Genomic DNA, 22,388 nt, shown 5'->3' with positions numbered 1-22,388 from the left:
TTTTATTTAAATAATTAGTAAAGATAATTTTAAAAAAAAAAAACTCCATTGACAAACAACAGTCTCAAAAAATATTTTCATTCTTTCTCTTAAAGCTTATTAGGAAGGTGTAAAACCTTGAGATTTGTAAAAATTTAAAAAAATTTCTTTCTCAATATGAGCTGGAAAAACTTAGTTTTATTTTTGTCTGTATTCTATGTCTGTGTGTGTGTGAACAGAACTTCAGTATTGTTTTAGTTAGGTTTACTAAATTTCGTTTATAAGTATTATATCTAATTAGAAGCCAAAACAAAATATAGCCTACGTTGAATTGTGATTCTTTTTTAAGAAGAGTATAGTTTATTATTTATTACTAGATAATCGGACCGTTGAGGGGCAAATACAGCGGATACTGATAGTCTTTCTTCATTCGTCTAATCCAAAACCAAAATCTCCACCTCAAACTAAATCTAACTTTCAACCGGTAGCGGAAATTTATCTGGCTCCAATCGAACCAGATACGGAACTTTATAGGGGATTAGAAATCAAGCCGGAACATTGACCGGAAACGAAAATTTCATTAGAAACGACAATTTAACCAGATCCTGAAATATAACCGGAATTGGAACTTAACCGAAATTTAAAAAATAAGCCGGAAACCGGAAAATAAACTTGAAACGAAACCGGTATTTTAACTGAAAATAATCCTAAATCTAAACCTTTAAACCGGATTCCAAATTTTAACTGGAATCGAAAATAACCCGAAAACCATAATTTAATTGGTGCTTGAAATTTAACTGGTGCTTGAAATTTAACCGGAATCTTATAAGAAAATTGAACCGGAACTTGAAATTGAACCGCAGCTGAGTTTTTATTCAAAACACAAAATGTCTGTTATTAAGGTGTTGTCTAACACAAGAAAGATAATATCACAGAATAATGGCATTATTGGGAGCTACTTGAAGTTACTTCGACATGATGACCTAAAGTGGGGTACATTAGTTGGTGAGGACAAATTTGGCAACAAGTATTATGAAAACAAATATTATTTCATTGGTAGAAGTCGTTGGGTGTCTTTCCCACAATCAGTTGGCTTTGATTATGATGCCAGCCAGATCCCACCAGAATGGTACAGGTGGATGCACTACATAACGGACGAGCCACCAAGCACCAACCCTCTTCCTCAAAGAAAATGGATGGCTGATTACACTGAAAATCTCACTGGAACTCCTCAAGAATATGTACCTTACACCACTACTAAGCCCAAAATAGAAGCATGGGTACCTCCAAGCAAGCAATAGCCAAGAGTTTTGCGTTTTGTTAGAATTTAAACCAATTGATTGCAAGTTTATTATGTAAAATATGGTAAGAAATAAAAAAAAAAAAAAAAAAAAAAAGCTGAGTTTTTATTTGGTGCCGTAAATTTAACCCGAGCCAGATCAGGAAACTAAACCTGAACTCAAAATTAAACTGAAACCTTAACTAGAGACGGAAATTCGACTCAGACAGAAATTTAGTCACAAACTAAAATTCAACCGAAATCCGAATCTTAATATGTACGAAATTTAACTGGAAACGGAACTTTATTCAGAACCGGCATATTAACCTGATCCGGAAGTTTACCATAAATAAAACACGTAAGAACCTAACTTTAATCCTAATACTTACGATTACTATATATTAATTTTACGGTTTTATTTTAAAATCTTCATACCCTTATAATATCAGACAAACTAAATTAGGGGTTTTATTTTTTTTGTCTCTATTATCAATGTAAGTAAGTGAGTTTCCCTTTCATTGGGCAAGTGAAGTAGAGTTCGCATGTTTCTGTGACCTCGGCATATGCCCAGCCGCCTTTACTTTCCCTAACGTGAGTTAGGTACCCATCAGAGTTGGGTGGACTCAGGGACGGTCTACTGACTTGAACCCGGATTCGAACTCGAGATTTACGGGTTAGCAGTCCAGCTCTCTACCGCTAGACCACTCTATTATCAAAGAAGTCATTTTATTATGTATCGTTTTCGACGATCGATTTTTAATTCTATTTTTTATTTAACCAGCAATGTCGCCATTCTTTTTGTGTATAGACGCTAAATGTAGACATTGCACCAATACTTTATCTTGTAACCTTGACATACACGTAGTTACCGCACATTGATACTAAATATAGTCGTAGATCATACACCTAAACCTTGCACATCAGCTCATCCTTGAGGTCGCATTCAGAGTTTCTTTCAGCAATCTCTTCTACCGACCACCACCCCCGTCCCCCTACTTTCATGATACTGTTAACTTTCATGGTACTGTCTACATTCAAAGTACTGTCTACTTTCATGGTACAGTCTACTTTCATAGTACTGTCTACTTTTATGGTACTGTTTACTTTCATAGTACTGTCTACATTCATGGTACTATCTACTTTCATGGCACTGTCTACATTCATGGTACTGTCTACATTCATAGTACTGTCTACTTTCATGGTACAGTCTACTTTCATAGTACTGTCTACTTTTATGGTACTGTTTACTTTCATAGTACTGTCTACATTCATGGTACTATCTACTTTCATGGTACTGTCTACATTCATAGTACTGTCTACTTTCATGGTACCGTTTACATTAATAGTACTGTCTACTTTCATGGTACTGTCTACTTTCATGGTACTGTCTACATTAATAGTACTGTCTACTTTCATGGTACAGTCTACTTTCATATATATATATATATATATATATATATATATATATATATATATATATATATATATATATATATATATATATATATATATATATATATATATATATATATATATATATATATATATATATACATATATATATATATATATATATACATACATACATACATACATACATACATACATACATATATACATACATACATACATACATACATACATACATACATACATACATACATACATACATACATGCATGCATGCATGCATGCATGCATACATACATACATACATACATACATACATACATACATACATACATACGTACGTACGTACGTACGTACGTACATACATACATACATACATACATACATACATACATACATACATACATACATACATACATACATACATACATACATACATACATACATACATACATACATACATACATACATACATACATACATAAATACATACATACACATACAGGTAGTTGGGTGTCGACAATGAATACTCTTTCTCCTCTATGTTTACATATAGCCCGAATTCGAACTTTTTGTTCCCAACCTTTATTTTAGAAGATGAAGGGGAGAGAAACTCTGAAATTAGTTAGGATTGGCCCTGTTTTTATATTCAAAGGGAGACAACACGATAAATTATTTTTAAGAACTAAACAAAAATGTTGACAACAATAACGGTCTAATTCAGGGTTTCCTTCAGACATTTTATCTTGTATATAAGCTGAGGGGTGGGGGTGGTCATATTATTTATTTTCTACGTAGATTCAATCTTGGTTTACTTCTATTTTCGCGCGACACTACAAAATTAAAGAACCCTTCCTAAATAACACCAAAGTTATACCTCCCCCTCTCCTACTAAACATTCTTTTTTTTTTTTTTTTTTTTTTTTTAAAAAGCAAGTTTGACCTAATTTAAGTTTGAACATAAAATAATAAAAAAAGAAATAACTTTCTTACCTCCCCCCTCCCTTTCATAACGAATTATTATAAAATCTCCCCCCCCCCCCTCCCCCATGCGTGACGTTTCAGTGATTTTCTCAAACGATTTTACCTTCTTCTCTATCGTCGAAGATAGTCACATCACCCCCTAAAGCTTGAATTGTAGTTTTTTAAATTTATTTTTCAAACAGTTATTTCCCTTAAAACTTTAACCAACTTGGGTAAACATTGGGTACCAATACAATTATTTTTTTGTATAATCTCCACACAAAAAAAAAATGTCTGGAAGAATAATTTAAGGAAAACACACACACACACACACTCTCTCTCACTAACCAATGTCAAACATTACAAAAATCCATCCACACCCCCCCCCCCCCTCAGAAGTGGGACATCATTTTTGGACGACTTTAATAAACGTAAACACAAGTCGATCGTTGTTTGTTTTATATTTTTAACTCTGTGTGAAATTACAAGAACAACAGAATTTGATTTTGCAGCGATGACCTACTGACTAGATATTCGCGTATTTTATTATTTTAAGCTAGGTTCAATAGTTTTCTCCACTTTTTTTTGCCCGTAATTAACAAAAATTGAAAGGTTCTATGTGAATTTTAGATCTCTTTTAAAATGTTTGTATGTTTTGATTTCATTTCAATGTCCAGTTTATCAAAATTTTATCTGGTCAATAAACTACATGTAGGAAAAATCGGAAATGTGTGTAGTTGCGACAGCTAGTGTACTTCGTCATCAAGCGGGAAGTTCGGCTATTATTGTTGATGGTTGTACTGTAGCGCCAAGTAATGAAGCATTAGTCTGCATTAGATCTAATCTACATTTGACAATACATTTAGATTTGTTCAATAAAAATACAAAAATGTTCTGTCACTAAATAACGGAATGATTGCGGAGGATCTCTTTAGTGATCATACTAATCAGGTTTTAGATCAATAACTATCACTATCAGTCTAATAAAATAAATAATTGTAATTGTGTTTAAAATAAAAAAAAAGTTGCGTCTGCCACTGTCGGGTGTAGTTGTGACTCTTTGCCCGACGAGTGAGTCTAGATTTAGATTTAGATCTAGAAGATCTACAATCTACCTAAATCTAAATGATGCACGAGGCATCAATTAATGTCAATTATTAGTGTTTGTTACACTCAAATTAAATAATTATGCAAACTTGGAACTAAGGAAATTACATCCACTGCAGCATCTTCAAATCTTAATATTTTCATATTTTGAGTTTGTCAAGTGACAAGTGTTAGATATCTAGATCTAGTCTAGATTCTATGTACATGTGGTGTACACTGTACCATCATAATGACATAAACCATTGTGATTGTCATTGTTTTTATTTATTTATACCTAAAGAATCACAAATAAAAGCTTGCAGAAAATTTGCGACTGTTCTGTTAGAATTAATAGAATGAGTAGATCTAGTCATCTAGTCTAGATCTAGTATCTAGTCTTTTGATCTAAAATCTAATCCCAGTAATCAAATCTAGTTAAATCTAGATCTAGATTATCTAGATCTAGACTAGTAAAAAATTCCTGATAAGCAAAAATTGATTAGGGGTCTAGCAGCATTGAACTGCGAAAAACACTAGCAATAATAGACAATTTTATTATCTTCTTTCTATCAATCAAAATTTGTAAACACTCTGTAAGCTGTAAGCCTTTTATTGTAACATCATGGCAAATAAAATATTGTTTTCAGGACTTTCCGTGTATTCCGAAATGGCATGCCAGACTGTACACTGTTATTTATATTCTTTTACTGCTAAACCATTCAGGAATAATAACAAACACAAGGCCCTAGGCCTATATCCTGAGATTACCTCCTGCTTAAATTCTAAATTCTGTCACACACAATTTTATGTAATATTATTATATAATATTATAATTCAATTAATTAACCTGCCCCATTGCATTTGCAAAGTAGTACTTTTAAAGTATATCCAGAGTTATTATTATTATCAAATAATTAAGGCCCAAACTGAGGGCCTGTGGGTAAAGTTAGTCAGAAAAGCTGAAATGTGTAGGCCTATGGCTTAATTTAAAAAAAGTAGGCTATTTGATGAAAAACTGAAATTTGTAGACCTTTAGCTTAATTTCAAATAAGTATTTGATGAAAAACTGAAATTTGTAGGCCTATAGCTTAATTTCAAATGAGTATTTGATTCTGCAATACTCAAGCAATATGACAATGTTAAACTTTTCTCACCTGAATCACTTGGGCTGCAATAGTGATTTCTATATTTAACTATTGACCTACAACCTACATTTCAGGACTTGCATTTAGAACAATTTAGATTGGTGATAAATTTTGAGGGTCCCATTATAACAAATTTATTACGACAAACATTTCAGGTGAGCACTGGCAAGGCTGATCCAGAGGAGGAGACAAACAAGTCAGACTCTGGCATGGAGGAGTCTTTCAACCAATCAAAAGGTAGTTTCATTTGTGGTTTTCTGATAGGTGTCCGCGGTCAAGCTTATTTATACTTGATTTGCTGAATACTCACTGGTCAAGTGTTCTGTTATATTTAATGATACGGTTCTTTTGGTTCACAGTTTACATACATTCATTTATTTTTTCAGTTGTATCTGATGAAGAAGATGATGCTGCTACTGTCTCTGTCAGTGCAGGTTCAAAGGTTAGAAGACGGGTAAGAACATAAGAGATTTGTCTTGTTGTTTAATAGTTTGAATTATAGCCATCAATAAATGGTCCTTAGAACATAGCTTGAATAGTTGTTTGAATAATAGCCACCATTAAATGGTCCTTAATACATAGCTTAAATAGTTGTTTGAATAATAGCCACCATTAATTAAATAGTCCTTAGGACATAGCTTGAGGTCTACACCATGGTTTGGTTCTATACTTTGTCTAAGACCATCTTAATGCAAGGTTTTCTTTTTAGACCTTTTTGTTCTTTCTGATGGAGATTGAAATTTTGAAGTTGTTAGATTTTGCAAGAGTACAACAATTTTTTCTGTCTTGTTCTTATAAGAGCAAATGGTATTGAAATCAAAATTTGATATAGTGAAGCTAAAATTTCAGATGCTATTATTTAGACATGTTAGCAGTATTATCTCATTTTTTTTAGTATGATTATATTTATAATATAATCTCATATTTTTTTAGAGAATGATTCTTGATGATGATGAGGATGATGAAAGCCATGAAGATGTAAAGAATGATGGTGACACTAGCCATGAGGTGGGGTCAGACAATGCTGACAACGATCAAGAGACCGTCCCACCTCTCACTTTCCCATCTGATGATGATGACCAAGATGACGACACACCCAAGCTTTTGATAGATTGGAAGGAGAACAAGGAACTATTTGATGCAGAGAGTGATGACGATGACAGACCAAGTAAGATCTTCCTTTTTGCTGCAGTATATTGTAAAGTAAAGTTACCCTTTCAAACGTGACGGTCTATGGGGCAAGTGAAGTAGAGTTCACTTGTTTCTGTGACCTCGACATATGAAGAGATAGTGTGGTCAGCACTATGCCCAGCCGCCTTTATTTTCCCTAACGTAAGTTAGGTACCCATCAGAGTTGGGTGGACTCAGGGACTGTCTACCAGGGCTGCCTACTTGTACGGTTTTGCCCGTAACTTTACGATTTTGACACCCAGGTTACGGAATTACGATTATGCTGCAAAATTACGGTTTTGATTTCAGTAGAGATCAAAATCGACTTTAGTGTAAAAAAAAAAATTTCTGGTGGTAACTTAACTTTATGTTCCCGGTCTGAGTTATATATTTTAATTTAGCTAGTTATATTTCAGTATTTCAGTGTGTTATCCGGTTCTAAGGTTCTCAGCCTCTTCCGTAACAATCCCCCCTCCCCCTCTTGTCATGGCTGGCGGCAGTCGTGTTTATATTGTGAACTATTGACCCCGCGAGTCGGTGTTGTCCGTAGAGAAAAAAAAAGGGCGTGGCCTAAATCATTGAAAGTCTCATCGCGCAGTCTGGCGAGACATATTTGCTGAGGCGGTATTACGGCTAAATGCCTAAATAGCGAGATATCGAGGCATTTTGTTTGAGATGTGCGAGAAGACAAGATATTACTAAACATCGAGATCTAGGCTCACCTAGATCAATTACGGATCATATTTTTAAAATTGTTTTTTTCTTCTAGATATTACATTGATAAAATGTAGATTTAAAAAAAAATATTCAAGAAATATGCTAATTCTAAACATCGTCACCCGTCGGCCGCTTACGTTTTCTTGTTCGCGGGAGAAAAAATCCTGACACACACACAGTCGAGGGGTCACTGAGTTCACATTGGTTTAGATATCCGTAGTGTTGGCCTATAACATACGTCATACTACTCATTGCAAGAACAATTCCTATTTGAAATTTTCCATTGTCGCCTTACATTCTGAATTTAACGGCGTTTTTTTTAAAAAACTAATTATTAGTCCATAAAATAAAAAGTAGCACGAGTCGCCGACTGTCATCATTACGCTGATGAGCTTTACGATCATATAATATGGGTCTTATTTACATTGTATTTAAAAAATGTGTAAAAATACGGAAAGTTACGGAAAATTACGGAAAACCTATGCTCTTGTTACGGGGAAAATTTTTTTGGGGTAGGCAGCCCTGGTCTACTGACTTGAACCCGGATTCGAACTCGAGACTTACGGGTTAGCAGTCCAGCTCTCTACCGCTAGACCACTCCGTCTCATGCAGTATATTGTACTTCATTTTATTTCTCTAGATGGCGTATCTATTGTTGTGCAATACTAATTACGTTCCATTTGAAAACAAATACTTTTCAACATTAATGACCAGGCCTATGTTTGAGTTGGGTTTGTTAGAAAATTTGGTATCAAATAATTATATTTGAGCTGTTAGAAAATTTGGTATCAAATAATTTTATTTGACCTGTTTGAAACATTGCCCAGGGCTTGAGGATGATGCTGTTAGGCCAGGCAGTGACGAAGATGCCAGCAATGAGGAAGGCAATGAAGATGAAGGCTTTGATGAGAGCCAGATAAATGCTGGTGTTTTGGCCAAATTAAAAAAGCTTAAGGTAACATTAGTAATTAAATTCAGTTTTAAAGGTCATGTGTGGAGTATAATTTTCTATCTGGCGTTGTATCATGAAACTTGTATATTATTTTACCTGAACAGGGGGCGTCCAAATCTAAAAAGGAGAGAGTCAAATATTCTAGAAAAGCAAAACCATCAGCAGAGAAAATGCTAGAGATTTACAGTGATTCACAAAGGATGCTTAGAGGTACTTGAACATAACTGGCCAATTAAAAAATATCAGCCAAGAAATGAATGTTAATTATACCATGACAAGAATTTTTTGTGTTTCAGAGTCGCGTGTCAACCTGCCTTACTATGAACCAGAAACCAAAACCCTCAATGATTTCCTGGCTAGAGCCTCACAGAAAAGACAAGAATATGCCGGACTCAAGAGAGCTAAAGATATTGTGTAGGTTACTTTTATTTTACTTTCAAGGGTTTGCGCTCAAAATATTATTTGATTGTTGATTTAACTTCATATCAAAAGGTTTAGGTTTTCCTTGAAAGGTTATAAGCAAATGTTAGCAGTAAACTGTTGAACTGCAATATTTGTGACTCAGTAATAAATGAATTCTGTTTCCAGGAAAGCACATGTGATACAAGAAAAACTTTCCATTCCCCGACTACCAACACCCCCCAGAAAGATGAAATATCAGGCCAAGGCAGATCAGGTGGCAACTCATTCCTGTCCTGATGATTCTGGGATAGCATCACAAGGGCAGACAACTACAGCTACTCTTGAAGGAGGGGACTTAAAAACTGTGAGTCCAGAGGTTGTTGAGGAATCGGATGCTTTACCTGATATAGTGCCAGCTAGACTAAACCTTCCTATAGACACAACACCAGAGGTTCCAGCAAACACTGACCACACGTCTGCTGGTCAGTGTGACCTCACATCAGCTGGTCAGCTTGACCTCAGCCACAGAAATGTGGAGAGTCCAACTCAAGAAATTCCAGATTCTAGCCACAAGGACGTTACCTCATCAGAGCATCTCTCTGTGCCATCATCTGACCATTTCTCTGTGCCATCGCTATCTAAAGACCCATCCCGGGATTTATTTCTCTCCCAGAGTGTCAGTGGCTCAGCTCACCAGTCCACAGAGACAGATCAGTGCGGGGGTCATGACCTGACCCCTGACAAGACAATCACTGCAGCAGGTAGCCTGGGACAAGCAGCTGTTGACACAACAGCTCCTGCCAACAAATTGCTGGATGCAGTGGGTGGCCTAGACAAGGCCAGTGATGGCAGCCCAGCATTAAAAAAACCACCAAAACCCAGTCTGCTGGAGCAACTTGAGACTTTGAATCTTCCAGCCCTGCCACGCATCACTGGCTCACCCAATGGGATTATTTGCCTGGATGAGCCTGAGGCCGCCTCAAAGAATCCAGATTTGGTCAAGTTCATGCATAAATTTGCTGAGCATGCTAGGCCAAGGAAGCACAAAGCTGGACATGATGTTAATCTCAGGTGAGGGTTTTTTTTATTCTTTTTACACGTGGTCAGTAGCACATGATTTTAAGTCTGAGGTGAATTTGTTTTACACATCTGGTCTTTACAATATGCAAACATTCCCTCTAAGCTGTGCATCAACACACACATTGTAAGCTTGCATCACTACCATTTTTTAGTCTTTTTACTGCACCACACGTTAAAGTCCCACACACTTTTGTTCTATAGAGGCAAGGAACATGTTAGATGAGATGTACGTATATGAACATCTACCCACACTTTTTTTTAACCCTTTACAGGCCTATGTGCCCGCGGTCGCCCGAAAAAATATTGTGTGGTACAGTACGGTGCGCAGTGGTCGCCCTACTATGTATAGTACGCATATTTACACGTAGTAGCAGACGTCTTGTTGGTAACAAGATTTTGAGGGTACCTACGACAGCGGGGACTTATTAGTTTTGTTTACGTTTTTTTTCTCGTTCTATTACTAGTAGTTCATTTTCTTCGATTTTTCTAAACTTAACTTTTTTTTTCTCAAATTTACAGGCAATATAATTAGTGAAATAAAAATCTAATTAAAATGCCTATGCCGTTGAATCTGGCTTTATTTATAATGTAACTATAGAAAAAGAAAGTAGCTCCTGGGACTATGTTGAAATTTTTTTTTTTGTAGCATTTAAAATAAAAATTTTCCAGAAATAATATTAGCAGTAGTTTTGTTTACGTTTTTCTGGTATTTGTGTTATTTTTATTTTATTTTTTAAACTTAAGTGGTTATTTTTTAAAAATTATTTTTAAAATGTGCCATGGTTGAAAAATGCATCAACTTTTTGCCTGGCCATAAGGTAAGTAAAATGGTTTTGATGCCCAGGCTGGTCAATCACTGGCTAATGAAAAAATTGATTGTTGAAGTACTTGAATGTTTACAATCTTTGATTATGTCTAACATGGTTTCTCTGATTGCCAGCCTTGTAGAGAAGGAGGGTGAGAGTGGTGAGCACCAGAAGCTCAAGCTGAAGACCTTGACCTATCATGTGGAGTCAGATGAGGACATCCTGCAAGAGGAAACTCCAGGTCAGTTGTCTAACATGGTTTTAAAAACTTTTTATTTATGGCATTTGATTTGGTCAGTACCACTAAATGCCATCTACACCTCTTTACATTGAAGTAAAGTATATGAATACCAATGTCCTGATGAACTGTTCTCTGTGATCTCCTGCCTGTGTGTGTAGGCGCCAGGTTGGTCAAGCTGAAGCAGGAGCTGAGTGCTGGCATGAAGAAGAAGAGAGAAGAGGCGCGCCAGAGGAGGCTGCAGCTCTATGCTCTAGAGAATGAGGAAGGTTTTGAAGGAGAGAAGCAGGAGGAGGAAGAAGAGGAGGAAGAGCTATCAGAGAGCAGCTCAGAATCTAGTGAGGAAGAAGTAGAGAAGTTGATCAATGGAGTTGAAGAAGATTCTGATGATGAGAGAGATGTGAGTACAAGTAACATGTCTTATTTGTTTCTTCAGGTCAATTGAAGAAATGTTTTGATGTACAAAATCTACTTACTGATGAGTCATTTTTGACTTGTTTTTTATTTAAATTAAAATATTTTCCCAACATAATTGTCATGAAACATTTTATTGTTACAATTTGGATCTAATTATGTTGACTGTCACAATTGTTGATCCGCTGTTTAGTACAATCCGCTACTGGATACAGAAGCAGTGGATGACAGTGATGGAGATGACAAGAATGATGACAGTGATGGAGATGACAATGATGAAGACAGTGAGGACAACGTGAGTGAGATACACCTCCATTTTGATGCCTCAGACAATGAGGAGCAAGCGGAGGACTCGGACAATGAAGGTCAGGGCTGGTCTTAAAATAACTGTTCATGTCTAGACACTGGTTAACAAAGCCACTTTAATCCCAGTACTGTGACAAACCTGTCTGCTATGTCCAGTGAATGCTACTGGTTATCTAAATATTTATTAGTTTGAGCTTTGTGATAGAATTTTTTTAAATTTACAGATATTTTGTTGAGCTCTCGAAAGAAAAATAAGTCACAGATAGTTGAGAGTGATGATGAAGATGTTGGTGGTGATAAAAGTGATAATGAAGATGATGGCAAAGAAAAACCAGCTGACAGAGAAGACATAGATAAAGGTATGCTCCACTCAACAGTCCCTGATATCCCCCACACTGTCAAACTCCTTAACTTCTTGGCTCCTGGGCCACAGCACATTACTCTTCCCTGATCCTAAGGAAATGGGCTGTACTTCAAAAATAAGGGTTTTATAAAAATATATTCAATAAAATTTACAGTAACAAATATTTTTAAAATCATTAGTAAAATGATGCATTTAGTTGAACAAAAATAAACTGATAACCACACAAATAGCTAATGTGCCTCACCGTAATGGATGCAGAAAGGCAGAACACTACAACTACTATTGTTAGCGGTTCCCATCTTTAGATATATCCACGTCTGCCTATCAAATGAAATATTATGATCACTGCTATTTTTATCTAGATAATGTGTAATCCCCATTACAACTTAGTCTTAAGTCATCCATAAGCAAATACTAAAGTCATGCAGCTACATCAAAATAATGAACATTTTGATGCCCTTTTTTTTTAAAAAAAATAATCACTTAAATCAAACTCCACCTTGATTTTGAAACCTAAAAATACTGAAACAAAGTTTGCTTTCCATTTATTTAACTGGATAATTTTTATTAGAACTAGAATACCCGTCATCCCTTGGATAACTGTGGGTTTCGGGGGTCATCCATCAAAAAACATCACGTCTGTCACTCAGAGGCATAGCGAGCCTTCCCGGCGCCCGGGGACAAACTTTTCGATTTTAACCCCCCCCCCCCCCCCCCCCCCCCCCCCAAGATTTCGATTTTCAACCCCCCCCCCCCCCCCCTCAAACTTTTGATGTGCACCCCCTCCCCCCCCCCCCCCCCCCCCCACTCAAACTTTCGATTTGAACCCCCCTCAACCTTTCAATTTATTTTTCCAAACCATTTTGGCGCCCCAACATACGTCCCCCCGCCCCCCCCCCCCCTCACTCCTCCCCCCCCCCCCCGCCTCCCCTTCCCCCCCCCCACCCCCCCCCCCGCCTCCCCACCCGCCCCCCCCCCTCCTCGCTACGCTACTGCAGTGTCACTTATCGTCACAAAAACAGAGCCCACATTCAAAAATATGTTTCTTATCTTTTAAAAACACCGAAAACACCGATTTCGGACTATCCCTTCATATACTGACGTCACATGTGACCTACTCAACTCTACTTCACCTGCCCAGTGTCCCGCCAAGTCTCAGACAACATGTTTTTATCGTTTAAAAAACGATTCCAGCCGAGCATGTCTCTGACCACACTATCCTTTCATATGGTTAGGACAAAGAAACAGATGAACTCTACTTCACCTGCCCTGTATCCTGCCAAGTTCAGATAGGCAACTTTATCATTAACATCTAAAAAAAAAAAAATTGAAAAAAAAAAATCATTTTTTATCATTAACATCTAAAAAAAAAAAAAATTGAAAAAAAATATCATTGACATATTGGTCTAGAACCTGTACCACTCGCATGAGAGCGGACTACGCTACAAACTTAGCTATTTACTCCTGACGTCACAATGAATTTTTATACTATACTTTGATGCAACTTGATTTCGAGCGTCTAGTCTAGAAGTAGTAACTTTCAAATTAAATTTTATCTTAAATTAGCCAAACAAAGATTTATATAAAATAATTAAGGCCTGAAATAGATTCTAGATGTATTAAGGCCTGAAATAGATTCTAGATGTAGAATTTACATTAAGTCTAGATTTAGAATTTACATTGAGTTTAGTGATCTAGATCTAGGCTAGAATCGCTAGATTGCTAGATTCATAAATTTCCTTCGACAGCTGATCTTTAGATCTAGAGAAATTTATTGTAAAACTAAATGAAAAAAGACAGTTGAAAATTGATATAAGTGTTGGAACGTAATAAATACAGCAAACGGACGTATTGTTAAAGTTATGACCGACAGAAAATTAGATTTAGAAGGCGTTAAACTTTGGAATGGGAACACAATTTTCTTCGATAGACGCCGCCATTTTATTGTACTAAAGAGTCAACAAAAAACTCTGACGTCACTATCAAGGGACGTCACTATCCCCACAAAGTTTATTCAAAGTATTAACATTTTTTAAAAAATACGGTTAATTTAACAATGAATAAATCAATAAATTAATTAACTTCTTTAAATAAATTTGTGATTAACAGTCTGTCTGCATTAAAAAATTATTCTCTACCTACATACTATTTTACAGCTCTCCAGATAGAGCCGAACATATCAGGATACTTGATCAGGCAAACAAACAAACAAACAAAAAAACAAAAAAATAAATATTCAAACATGTAAACAAACTTGACTTTTAGTAGTATATAGATAATAAGCAATAAAATGTAGAAACAGCAGCGCAACAACACAATATAAACATTGTCGTTTGTCGACATCAGAAGTTAAGCAATTAAATTCTACAATCTAAATAGACTAGTTAAACACAAAAATATTAAAATGTCAGTTGTAAACAAATAGAAAGAAAAAACTATCTGGTTTTGAGGAAGTTTTTCTTGTTAATATAAGAAATGAATTTCACACAATGTGGTCACAATGTGATTTGAACATTTCTGTCTAGATCCGCTGATCAATTTTTTGTCCAGTGGAAAGGCTGGGAATAAACTGGATGATCATGATGAGGTAAGGAAAGACTTGGGTTTGTGAGTGGGGAAGGAGGTTTTTAATTGGATTTATTTCACCAGCTTACATTAATGTGGTTGATTTATTTTAAATTGGTTTTAATTTTGATAACTTTGAACATTTAAAAAATTGTGACCTGACGTAAGTTTGTACAAGTGTTTGATAAGATTTGTAACTCCCCCCACCCAGGACAAGAGAGAGTTCCTGAGGTCCCCAGATCTGTACACCTCGGAGGTGAGTCAAATCAGCACAGTGGTGGAGCATGTCGAGTCCTCCCAGATGAGCACAGTGCTGGACCCTGTTGACTCCTCCCAGTCTGTTCCCTGCTCCCCTTTGATTGATTGCGATGGGTTCGTCTCTGTTTATTTCACATTGATTTTTAACCGAGTTTTTAGCATATGTCACTAAAGACTGATATTAAATAAAAAAAAGTTTGTAATTAACAATTCAAATTTTTTATGTTTTACCTAATAATTTTCTACAAACAGTTTTATTAAAAGAAGTCAAGCTCCAGTAGTCAAAAGCAGTTTACTCCCATTTGAATCAGCCAGCAGTTTTTCAAACTTGGATGCCCTGGGTAAGTTTGTGTATCTACATTTACAAGAAATAGGAGAGTAGATTTACTACAGTGTCAGTGTAAATATTACAAAAGGAGAGAACCCTAATTCAGTACAAATTTAACACCTTGACTCCTGTATGTAGACACTCTTATGACCCTTTAAGTAACAAATAATTGTTTTGCTCCCCAGCTGACCAGTGCAGCTTGCCTTAGACCCTCTTATGACCCTTTAAGTAACAAATAATTGTTTTGCTCCCCAGCTGACCAGTGTAGCTTGCCTTAGACCCTCTTATGACCTTTAAGTAACAAATAATTGTATTGCTCCCCAGCTGACCAGTGTAGCTTGCCTTAGACCCTCTTATGACCTTTAAGTAACAAATAATTGTATTGCTCCCCAGCTGACCAGTGTAGCTTGCCTTAGACCCTCTTATGACCATTTAAGTAACAAATAATTGTATTGCTCCCCAGCTGACCAGTGTAGCTTGCCTTAGACCCTCTTATGACCTTTAAGTAACAAATAATTGTATTGCTCCCCAGCTGACCAGTGTAGCTTGCCTTAGACCCTCTTATGACCATTTAAGTACCAAATAATTGTATTGCTCCCCAGCTGACCAGTGTAGCTTGCCTTAGACCCTCTTATGACCATTTAAGTAACAAATAATTGTATTGCTCCCCAGCTGACCAGTGCAGCTTGCCTTAGACCCTCTTATGACCTTTAAGTAACAAATAATTGTATTGCTCCCCAGCTGACCAGTGCAGCTTGCCTTAGACCCTCTTATGACCTTTAAGTAACAAATAATTGTATTGCTCCCCAGCTGACCAGTGTAGCTTGCCTTAGACCCTCTTATGACCTTTAAGTAACAAATAATTGTTTTGCTCCCCAGCTGACCAGTGTAGCTTGCCTTAGACCCTCTTATGACCTTTAAGTAACAAATAATTGTATTGCTCCCCAGCTGACCAGTGTAGCTTGCCTTTTACTGCTGGCAACATTTTCAAAGGCCTGATGTCCCAGGACCTCAGCAAGAATACAGCAGGGAGTCAGTCTGTTGGGGGTGACTTGTACCAGTCCATGGGGGGTGACTTGAAGGATGAAGGTGATAGCAACATGTCAGAAATTATTGGGCTCTGCTCTGGATCTTTTGGGTGAGTTTCTTCCCCTGTCTGACCTACTTACAGTGTACTACCTTTTCATCTTTTTTTGTTGTTGACAAAATGGTTTTATTTGTGTGTATTTAATGGTAGGTTGAGTGGGGGAAGGGCAGATAACTATCAACAAAATGTGTAGGTGTACTGAGTGTTTATCCATCTTTAAAAAAATAATTTACCATTGTGTCTTGTTGTGTCAGTCAGCCACATGTTGAAGCATTTCTGTTCCACCTTTGAACCGTCTTAATTAGCCCAATTTGTGTTTGGAGTGGTAGTGTTCTCCTTTAACTTGCATGGTTTTGTTGAGCTTCCCTGCAACTAAATGTGCTGCCACTTCCTGCTTGTAGGGCTGGTCCAGACAAGAGTGTCACACCCAACAAGTACAACCAATTGTCACTCAGGTCACAGGTGAAACAAGCAGCCTACCAAAGTGATGATGTCTACGATCCTTTCTCCATTCTCTCTGTTGAAGAATCAGTCAACAAATCACCCAGGAAATTCTCTAGAATAAAGGTGAGAAAGTTTATAGAGATTTCTTAGGGGTTCTTTTGTTGATCAACTGTCTCACTCCTGGTGATGTGTGGACCATACACTGCTACCATCACTCCTGGTGATGTGTGGGTCATACACTGCTACCATCACTCCTGGTGTTGTGTGGACCATACACTGCTACCATCACTCCTGGTGATGTGTGGACCACACACTGCTACCATCACTCCTGGTGATGTGTGGACCACACACTGCTACCATCACTCCTGGTGTTGTGTGGACCACACACTGCTACCATCACTCCTGGTGATGTGTGGACCATACACTGCTACCATCACTCCTGGTGATGTGTGGACCATACACTGCTACCATCACTCCTGGTGATGTGTGGGTCATACACTGCTACCATCACTCCTGGTGTTGTGTGGACCACACACTGCTACCATCACTCCTGGTGATGTGTGGACCATACACTGCTACCATCACTCCTGGTGATGTGTGGACCACACACTGCTACCATCACTCCTGGTGATGTGTGGACCACACACTGCTACCATCACTCCTGGTGATGTGTGGACCACACACTGCTACCATCACTCCTGGTGATGTGTGGACCACACACTGCTACCATCACTCCTGGTGATGTGTGGACCATACACTGCTACCATCACTCCTGGTGATGTGTGGACCATACACTGCTACCATCACTCCTGGTGATGTGTGGGCCATACACTGCTACCATCACTCCTGGTGATGTGTGGGCCATAAACCACGGCTGCCAAAATTCTGTGTCGTGGGCTTGATGAGCCTTTAGTTTGCTACCACATATTTTGGTGGTGGCATATTTTAGCTTACCTTGAGTGTTACATTCTAGTGTAGATGGTGATGTCCATTTCAACATTATCTCCTGATTGTCTTCCTAATGTGGGCACAATTTAATTTTTCTAGAAAGTTCTGTCAGACAGTGAAGATGATACCAGCGAGGTGGGGGATAGAGAAGCTGATACGGACGTGGAAGAGGGTGGGGACTCTGATGACTCCAGCAAACCTGTTACATTCACCAGCTTTAAGGACAAAAAACGCAGGTACGCTGCAGACATTTGATCATTGGTAGAGACTAGTACACAAATTTATTACAAAAATAACTTTGTATCCATAAATATATTTAATGATCACACAAATATCTTGATAACATGAAATGTAATACGACTCATGACTAACAGATCTAATAAAACTGATAAGTTTTTTTTTTTTGTTGTTGACAGAATAAGACAAGAGTTTGTTGAAGATGAGGCTGAACTGTCAGGTACAGGAGAGATTTGTATCCAACTCATTGGCTTGTTTTGTAGTTTCACATCTCATTTTGTTTTGTCATTGTGTTTTTTATGTGTAGTTATGTGTTGTGTAAGTGAAACCTAACCATTGTTTGAGCAGGCAGTGAATGTGAAAGTGATGAGGACCTTGACCTTGCTGAGGAGGATGACATTCTGGAGGAGGAAGAGGGAGATAAAGAGATGGCCGGAGTCTCAGAGGAGAAGCTGAGGGAACAAGTTGGCAGGGTTCACATGTGAGTTGATAGGTCAGGGTTCACATGTGAGTTGATAGGTCAGGGTTCACATGTGAGTTGATAGGTCAGGGTTCACATGTGAGTTGATAGTTCACGTGAGAGTTGGTATGTCAGGGTTCACATACCAACCACACCTACATGACCTATTGTGGAACTACCAACCACACCCACATGACCTATTCTGGAACTACCAACCACACCCACATGACTTATTGTGGAACTACCAACCACACCTACATGACCTATTGTGGAACTACCAACCACACTTACATGACCTATTGTGTAACTTACAATCACACCTACATGACCTATTGTGGAACTACCAATCACACCTACATGACCTACTGTGGAACTACCAACCACACTTACATGACCTATTGTGTAACTTACAATCACACCTACATGACCTATCGTGTAACTTACAATCACACCTACATGACCTATTGTGGAACTACCAACCACACCTACATGACCTATTGTGGAACTACCAACCACACCTACATGACCTATTGTGTAACTTACAATCACACCTACATGACCTACTGTGGAACTACCAACCACACCTACATGACCTATTTGGAACTACCAACCACACCTACATGACCTATTGTGGAACTACCAACCACACCTACATGACCTATTGTGGAACTACCAACCACACCTACATGACCTATTGACAGGAAACAGCTGCAGGATGATGATGACAGACAGGTCCTGTTATACAAGGAGATGTACCTACAGGATGGCGACCTTTACTCTGAGGGTGGGGGCAGGATGAGAAACTTCAGATGGAAAAATGCAGGTTAGTTTCTGAGGGTGGGGGCAGGATGAGAAACTTCAGGTGGAAAAATGCAGGTTAGTTTCTGAGGGTGGGGGCAGGATGAGAAACTTCAGGTGGAAAAATGCAGGTTAGTTTCTGAGGGTGGGGGCAGGATGAGAAACTTCAGATGGAAAAATGCAGGTTAGTTTCTGAGGGTGGGGGCAGGATGAGAAACTTCAGATGGAAAAATGCAGGTTAGTTTCTGAGGGTGGGGGCAGGATGAGAAACTTCAGATGGAAAAATGCAGGTTAGACTTGAGCTTTTAGTGTCAATCAACATGCAGCAACCAACAGTGAAGCAAGTGGGGCTCTGTAAACTTTAGTTACTGAAGAGTTTTTTTGTCTGCCATTTTATTACTCAATTCTTGACAAGGAACATTAACTGTAATGAACTAAATGAAAGTGCTAAACATTTTTTAGAATATTTAGTGCAAGTTGAGTCCAATGTTTGTTGCACCAACAGATCACCAGTCCCAGCAAGATTTGTTTGCCAACATCTCGGATGATGATCAAGTAGATGAGGATGCTGATGAGATCAAATGGAGGAAAGACAGATACGAGCGGGAAAAGTTTTTAGCTGAGGCAGTGAGTTAGACTTTATTGCATCTCTTGCTGTTGTCTTTGATTTTTAAAAAATGTCCAATGGTTGCTTCAAACTTGGTTCTAAAAATAGCATGTTTATCAACAGGAGCCAAATCCATCGAGTGAAGATAGTCAACTTGTAAAACTTGGGCATGTTTACTTAAAGAGAAGAGGTTGGTTTGATATCTTCTCTATCACATTATGCTCAATTAGCTGTATCTTGTAAACACCTCTACCAGCTGATATGCTACATCTAGTCTCCCAGCTTTGTTTTTCTCTCTATACATTTGTTGACATTGTGTCCCCAGAATCCTTCACAGCCCCCATAAAGACAAATGCCACCAAAGAAAAGATGCTGCCACCTGAACCACCTAAAGCTAAGGTAAATTTCTCCCCAGTTTATCTCCTAGCAGTCATTCTTAATGCAACCATTTTTTCTTCATTTGAAATTTTTAAACTGCAACCTAACATTTTCCCCTCAGCTGACCAAGAAAGGATCGTTCCTGTCCAGAAAAGAGGACACACTGGTCAAACTGACCACACCATCCACACTGCTGACTGGGAGAAGCTCAAAGAATTTTATCTTCCAATCTATTGACCCAGAGGCTCAAGATTCAACTGTTAATGTAAGTACATAGTTCCTGTTGTTTCACTGATAGCTTGTATGGAGCTGGCACCAAGCACTGCAAACTTTTATGTAGCTGGCACTACAAGCTTGTATGTGGCTGGCACCAAGCACTACAAACTTGTATGTGGCTGGCACTACCAACTTGTATGTAGCTGGCACCTAGCACTACAAACGTGTATGTGGCTGGCACTACCAACTTGTATGTAGCTGGCACCAAGCACCACCAACTTGTATGTGGCTGGCACCAAGCACTACAAACTTGTATGTGGCTGGCACTACCAACTTGTATGTAGCTGGCACCAAGCACTACAAACTTGTATGTGGCTGGCACTACCAACTTGTATGTAGCTGGCACCTAGCACTACAAACGTGTATGTGGCTGGCACTACCAACTTGTATGTAGCTGGCACCAAGCACCACCAACTTGTATGTAGCTGGCACCAAGCACTACAAACTTGTATGTAGCTGACACCAAGCACCACCAACTTGTATGTAGCTGGCACCAAGCACTACAAACTTGTATGTGGCTGGCACTACCAACTTGTATGTAGCTGGCACCTAGCACTACAAACGTGTATGTGGCTGGCACTACAAACTTGTATGTAGCTGGCACCAAGCACCACCAACTTGTATGTAGCTGGCACCAAGCACTACAAACTTGTATGTAGCTGGCACCAAGCACCACCAACTTGTATGTAGCTGGCACCAAGCACTACAAACTTGTATGTGGCTGGCACTACCAACTTGTATGTAGCTGGCACCAAGCACTACAAACTTGTATGTGGCTGGCACTACCAACTTGTTTGTGGCTGGCACCAAGCACTACAAACGTGTATGTGGCTGGCACCAAGCACTACCAACTTGTATGTGGCTGGCACTACCAACTTGTATGTGGCTGGCACTACCAACTTGTATGTAGCTGGCACCAAGCACCACCAACTTGTATGTAGCTGGCACCAAGCACTACAAACTTGTATGTAGCTGACACCAAGCACCACCAACTTGTATGTAGCTGGCACCAAGCACTACAAACTTGTATGTGGCTGGCACTACCAACTTGTATGTAGCTGGCACCAAGCACTACAAACTTGTATGTGGCTGGCACTACCAACTTGTTTGTGGCTGGCACCAAGCACTACAAACGTGTATGTGGCTGGCACCAAGCACTACCAACTTGTATGTGGCTGGCACCAAGCACTACCAACTCGTATGTAGCTGGCACCAAGCACTACAAACGTGTATGTAGCTGGCACCAAGCACTACCAACTTTTATGTGGCTGGCACCAAGCACTACAAACTTGTATGTGGCTGGCACCAAGCACTACAAACGTGTATGTGGCTGGCACCAAGCACTACAAACTTGTATGTAGCTGGCACCAAGCACTACCAATGAACCTATGAATTCAACATTTCAGTCCAGCTCCCATCCACCTAAACGCAAGGCACACAGTTGTACAGAGCAGGCAGCCAAGAAAGCTAAACTTTGTGCAACTCCCCCAGTCAAAAGACAAGACAGTATCTTTAACCTGCTGGACTAGGAAATGTTTTCTTGTACACATTTTATGTAGCCAAATGTTGAACCGTTTCTGTACATTTCATGTACTTGTAAAAATATTGTACATAGTCATTTATTTATTGTAATTGTTAAAATGTTCAACGTAACAAAATCTGTTTATTTGTCATTATTTTAATGTAAAAATAA

At 38.3% G+C, this 22,388-nt stretch overlaps 2 protein-coding genes across 2 annotated transcripts; both read left to right on the top strand.

Moving 5' to 3' along the window:
* Positions 1-864: 864 nt before the first annotated feature.
* Positions 865-1,315, top strand: LOC131941255 (NADH dehydrogenase [ubiquinone] 1 alpha subcomplex subunit 12). The gene has a single exon (XM_059300384.1). The coding sequence runs from the start codon at positions 867-869 to the stop codon at positions 1,278-1,280; it is 414 nt and encodes a 137-aa protein (XP_059156367.1). The 5' UTR covers positions 865-866; the 3' UTR covers positions 1,281-1,315.
* A 3,094-nt stretch (positions 1,316-4,409) lies between these two features.
* On the top strand, positions 4,410-22,364 carry LOC131941245 (claspin). The gene is made up of 26 exons (XM_059300362.1): positions 4,410-4,580; positions 6,016-6,097; positions 6,247-6,314; positions 6,794-7,028; positions 8,575-8,702; positions 8,804-8,909; positions 8,996-9,113; positions 9,288-10,172; positions 11,122-11,228; positions 11,387-11,625; positions 11,833-12,004; positions 12,170-12,304; positions 14,835-14,896; positions 15,086-15,246; positions 15,385-15,473; positions 16,409-16,598; positions 16,949-17,114; positions 18,039-18,175; positions 18,356-18,396; positions 18,525-18,657; positions 19,338-19,459; positions 19,940-20,061; positions 20,165-20,231; positions 20,367-20,440; positions 20,541-20,684; positions 22,102-22,364. The coding sequence occupies exons 1-26, from the start codon at positions 4,542-4,544 to the stop codon at positions 22,222-22,224; spliced, it is 3,945 nt and encodes a 1,314-aa protein (XP_059156345.1). The 5' UTR covers positions 4,410-4,541; the 3' UTR covers positions 22,225-22,364.
* The last annotated feature ends 24 nt before the right edge of the window (positions 22,365-22,388 follow it).

The sequence above is a fragment of the Physella acuta genome, unplaced genomic scaffold (genome assembly GCF_028476545.2).
Source record: "Physella acuta isolate Inbredline_101_S28 unplaced genomic scaffold, ASM2847654v3 ptg000353l, whole genome shotgun sequence".
Lineage (NCBI taxonomy): Eukaryota > Metazoa > Mollusca > Gastropoda > Physidae > Physella > Physella acuta.
Note: the sequence above shows the minus strand (reverse complement) of the source record. Positions and strands in the feature narration are given on the sequence as shown.

What these genes read in the sequence shown, in the direction of transcription:
- LOC131941255 (XM_059300384.1), top strand. Translation starts at nt 867, where the DNA reads ATGTCTGTTATTAAGGTGTTGTCTAACACAAGAAAGATAATATCACAG.
- LOC131941245 (XM_059300362.1), top strand. Translation starts at nt 4,542, where the DNA reads ATGATTGCGGAGGATCTCTTTAGTGATCATACTAATCAG. An exon ending in ATTCTGATGATGAGAGAGAT is followed by an intron (nt 11,626 to 11,832) that starts GTGAGTACAAGT and finishes TCCGCTGTTTAG; the next exon opens with TACAATCCGCTACTGGATAC. An exon ending in CAAGTTGGCAGGGTTCACAT is followed by an intron (nt 18,658 to 19,337) that starts GTGAGTTGATAG and finishes ACCTATTGACAG; the next exon opens with GAAACAGCTGCAGGATGATG.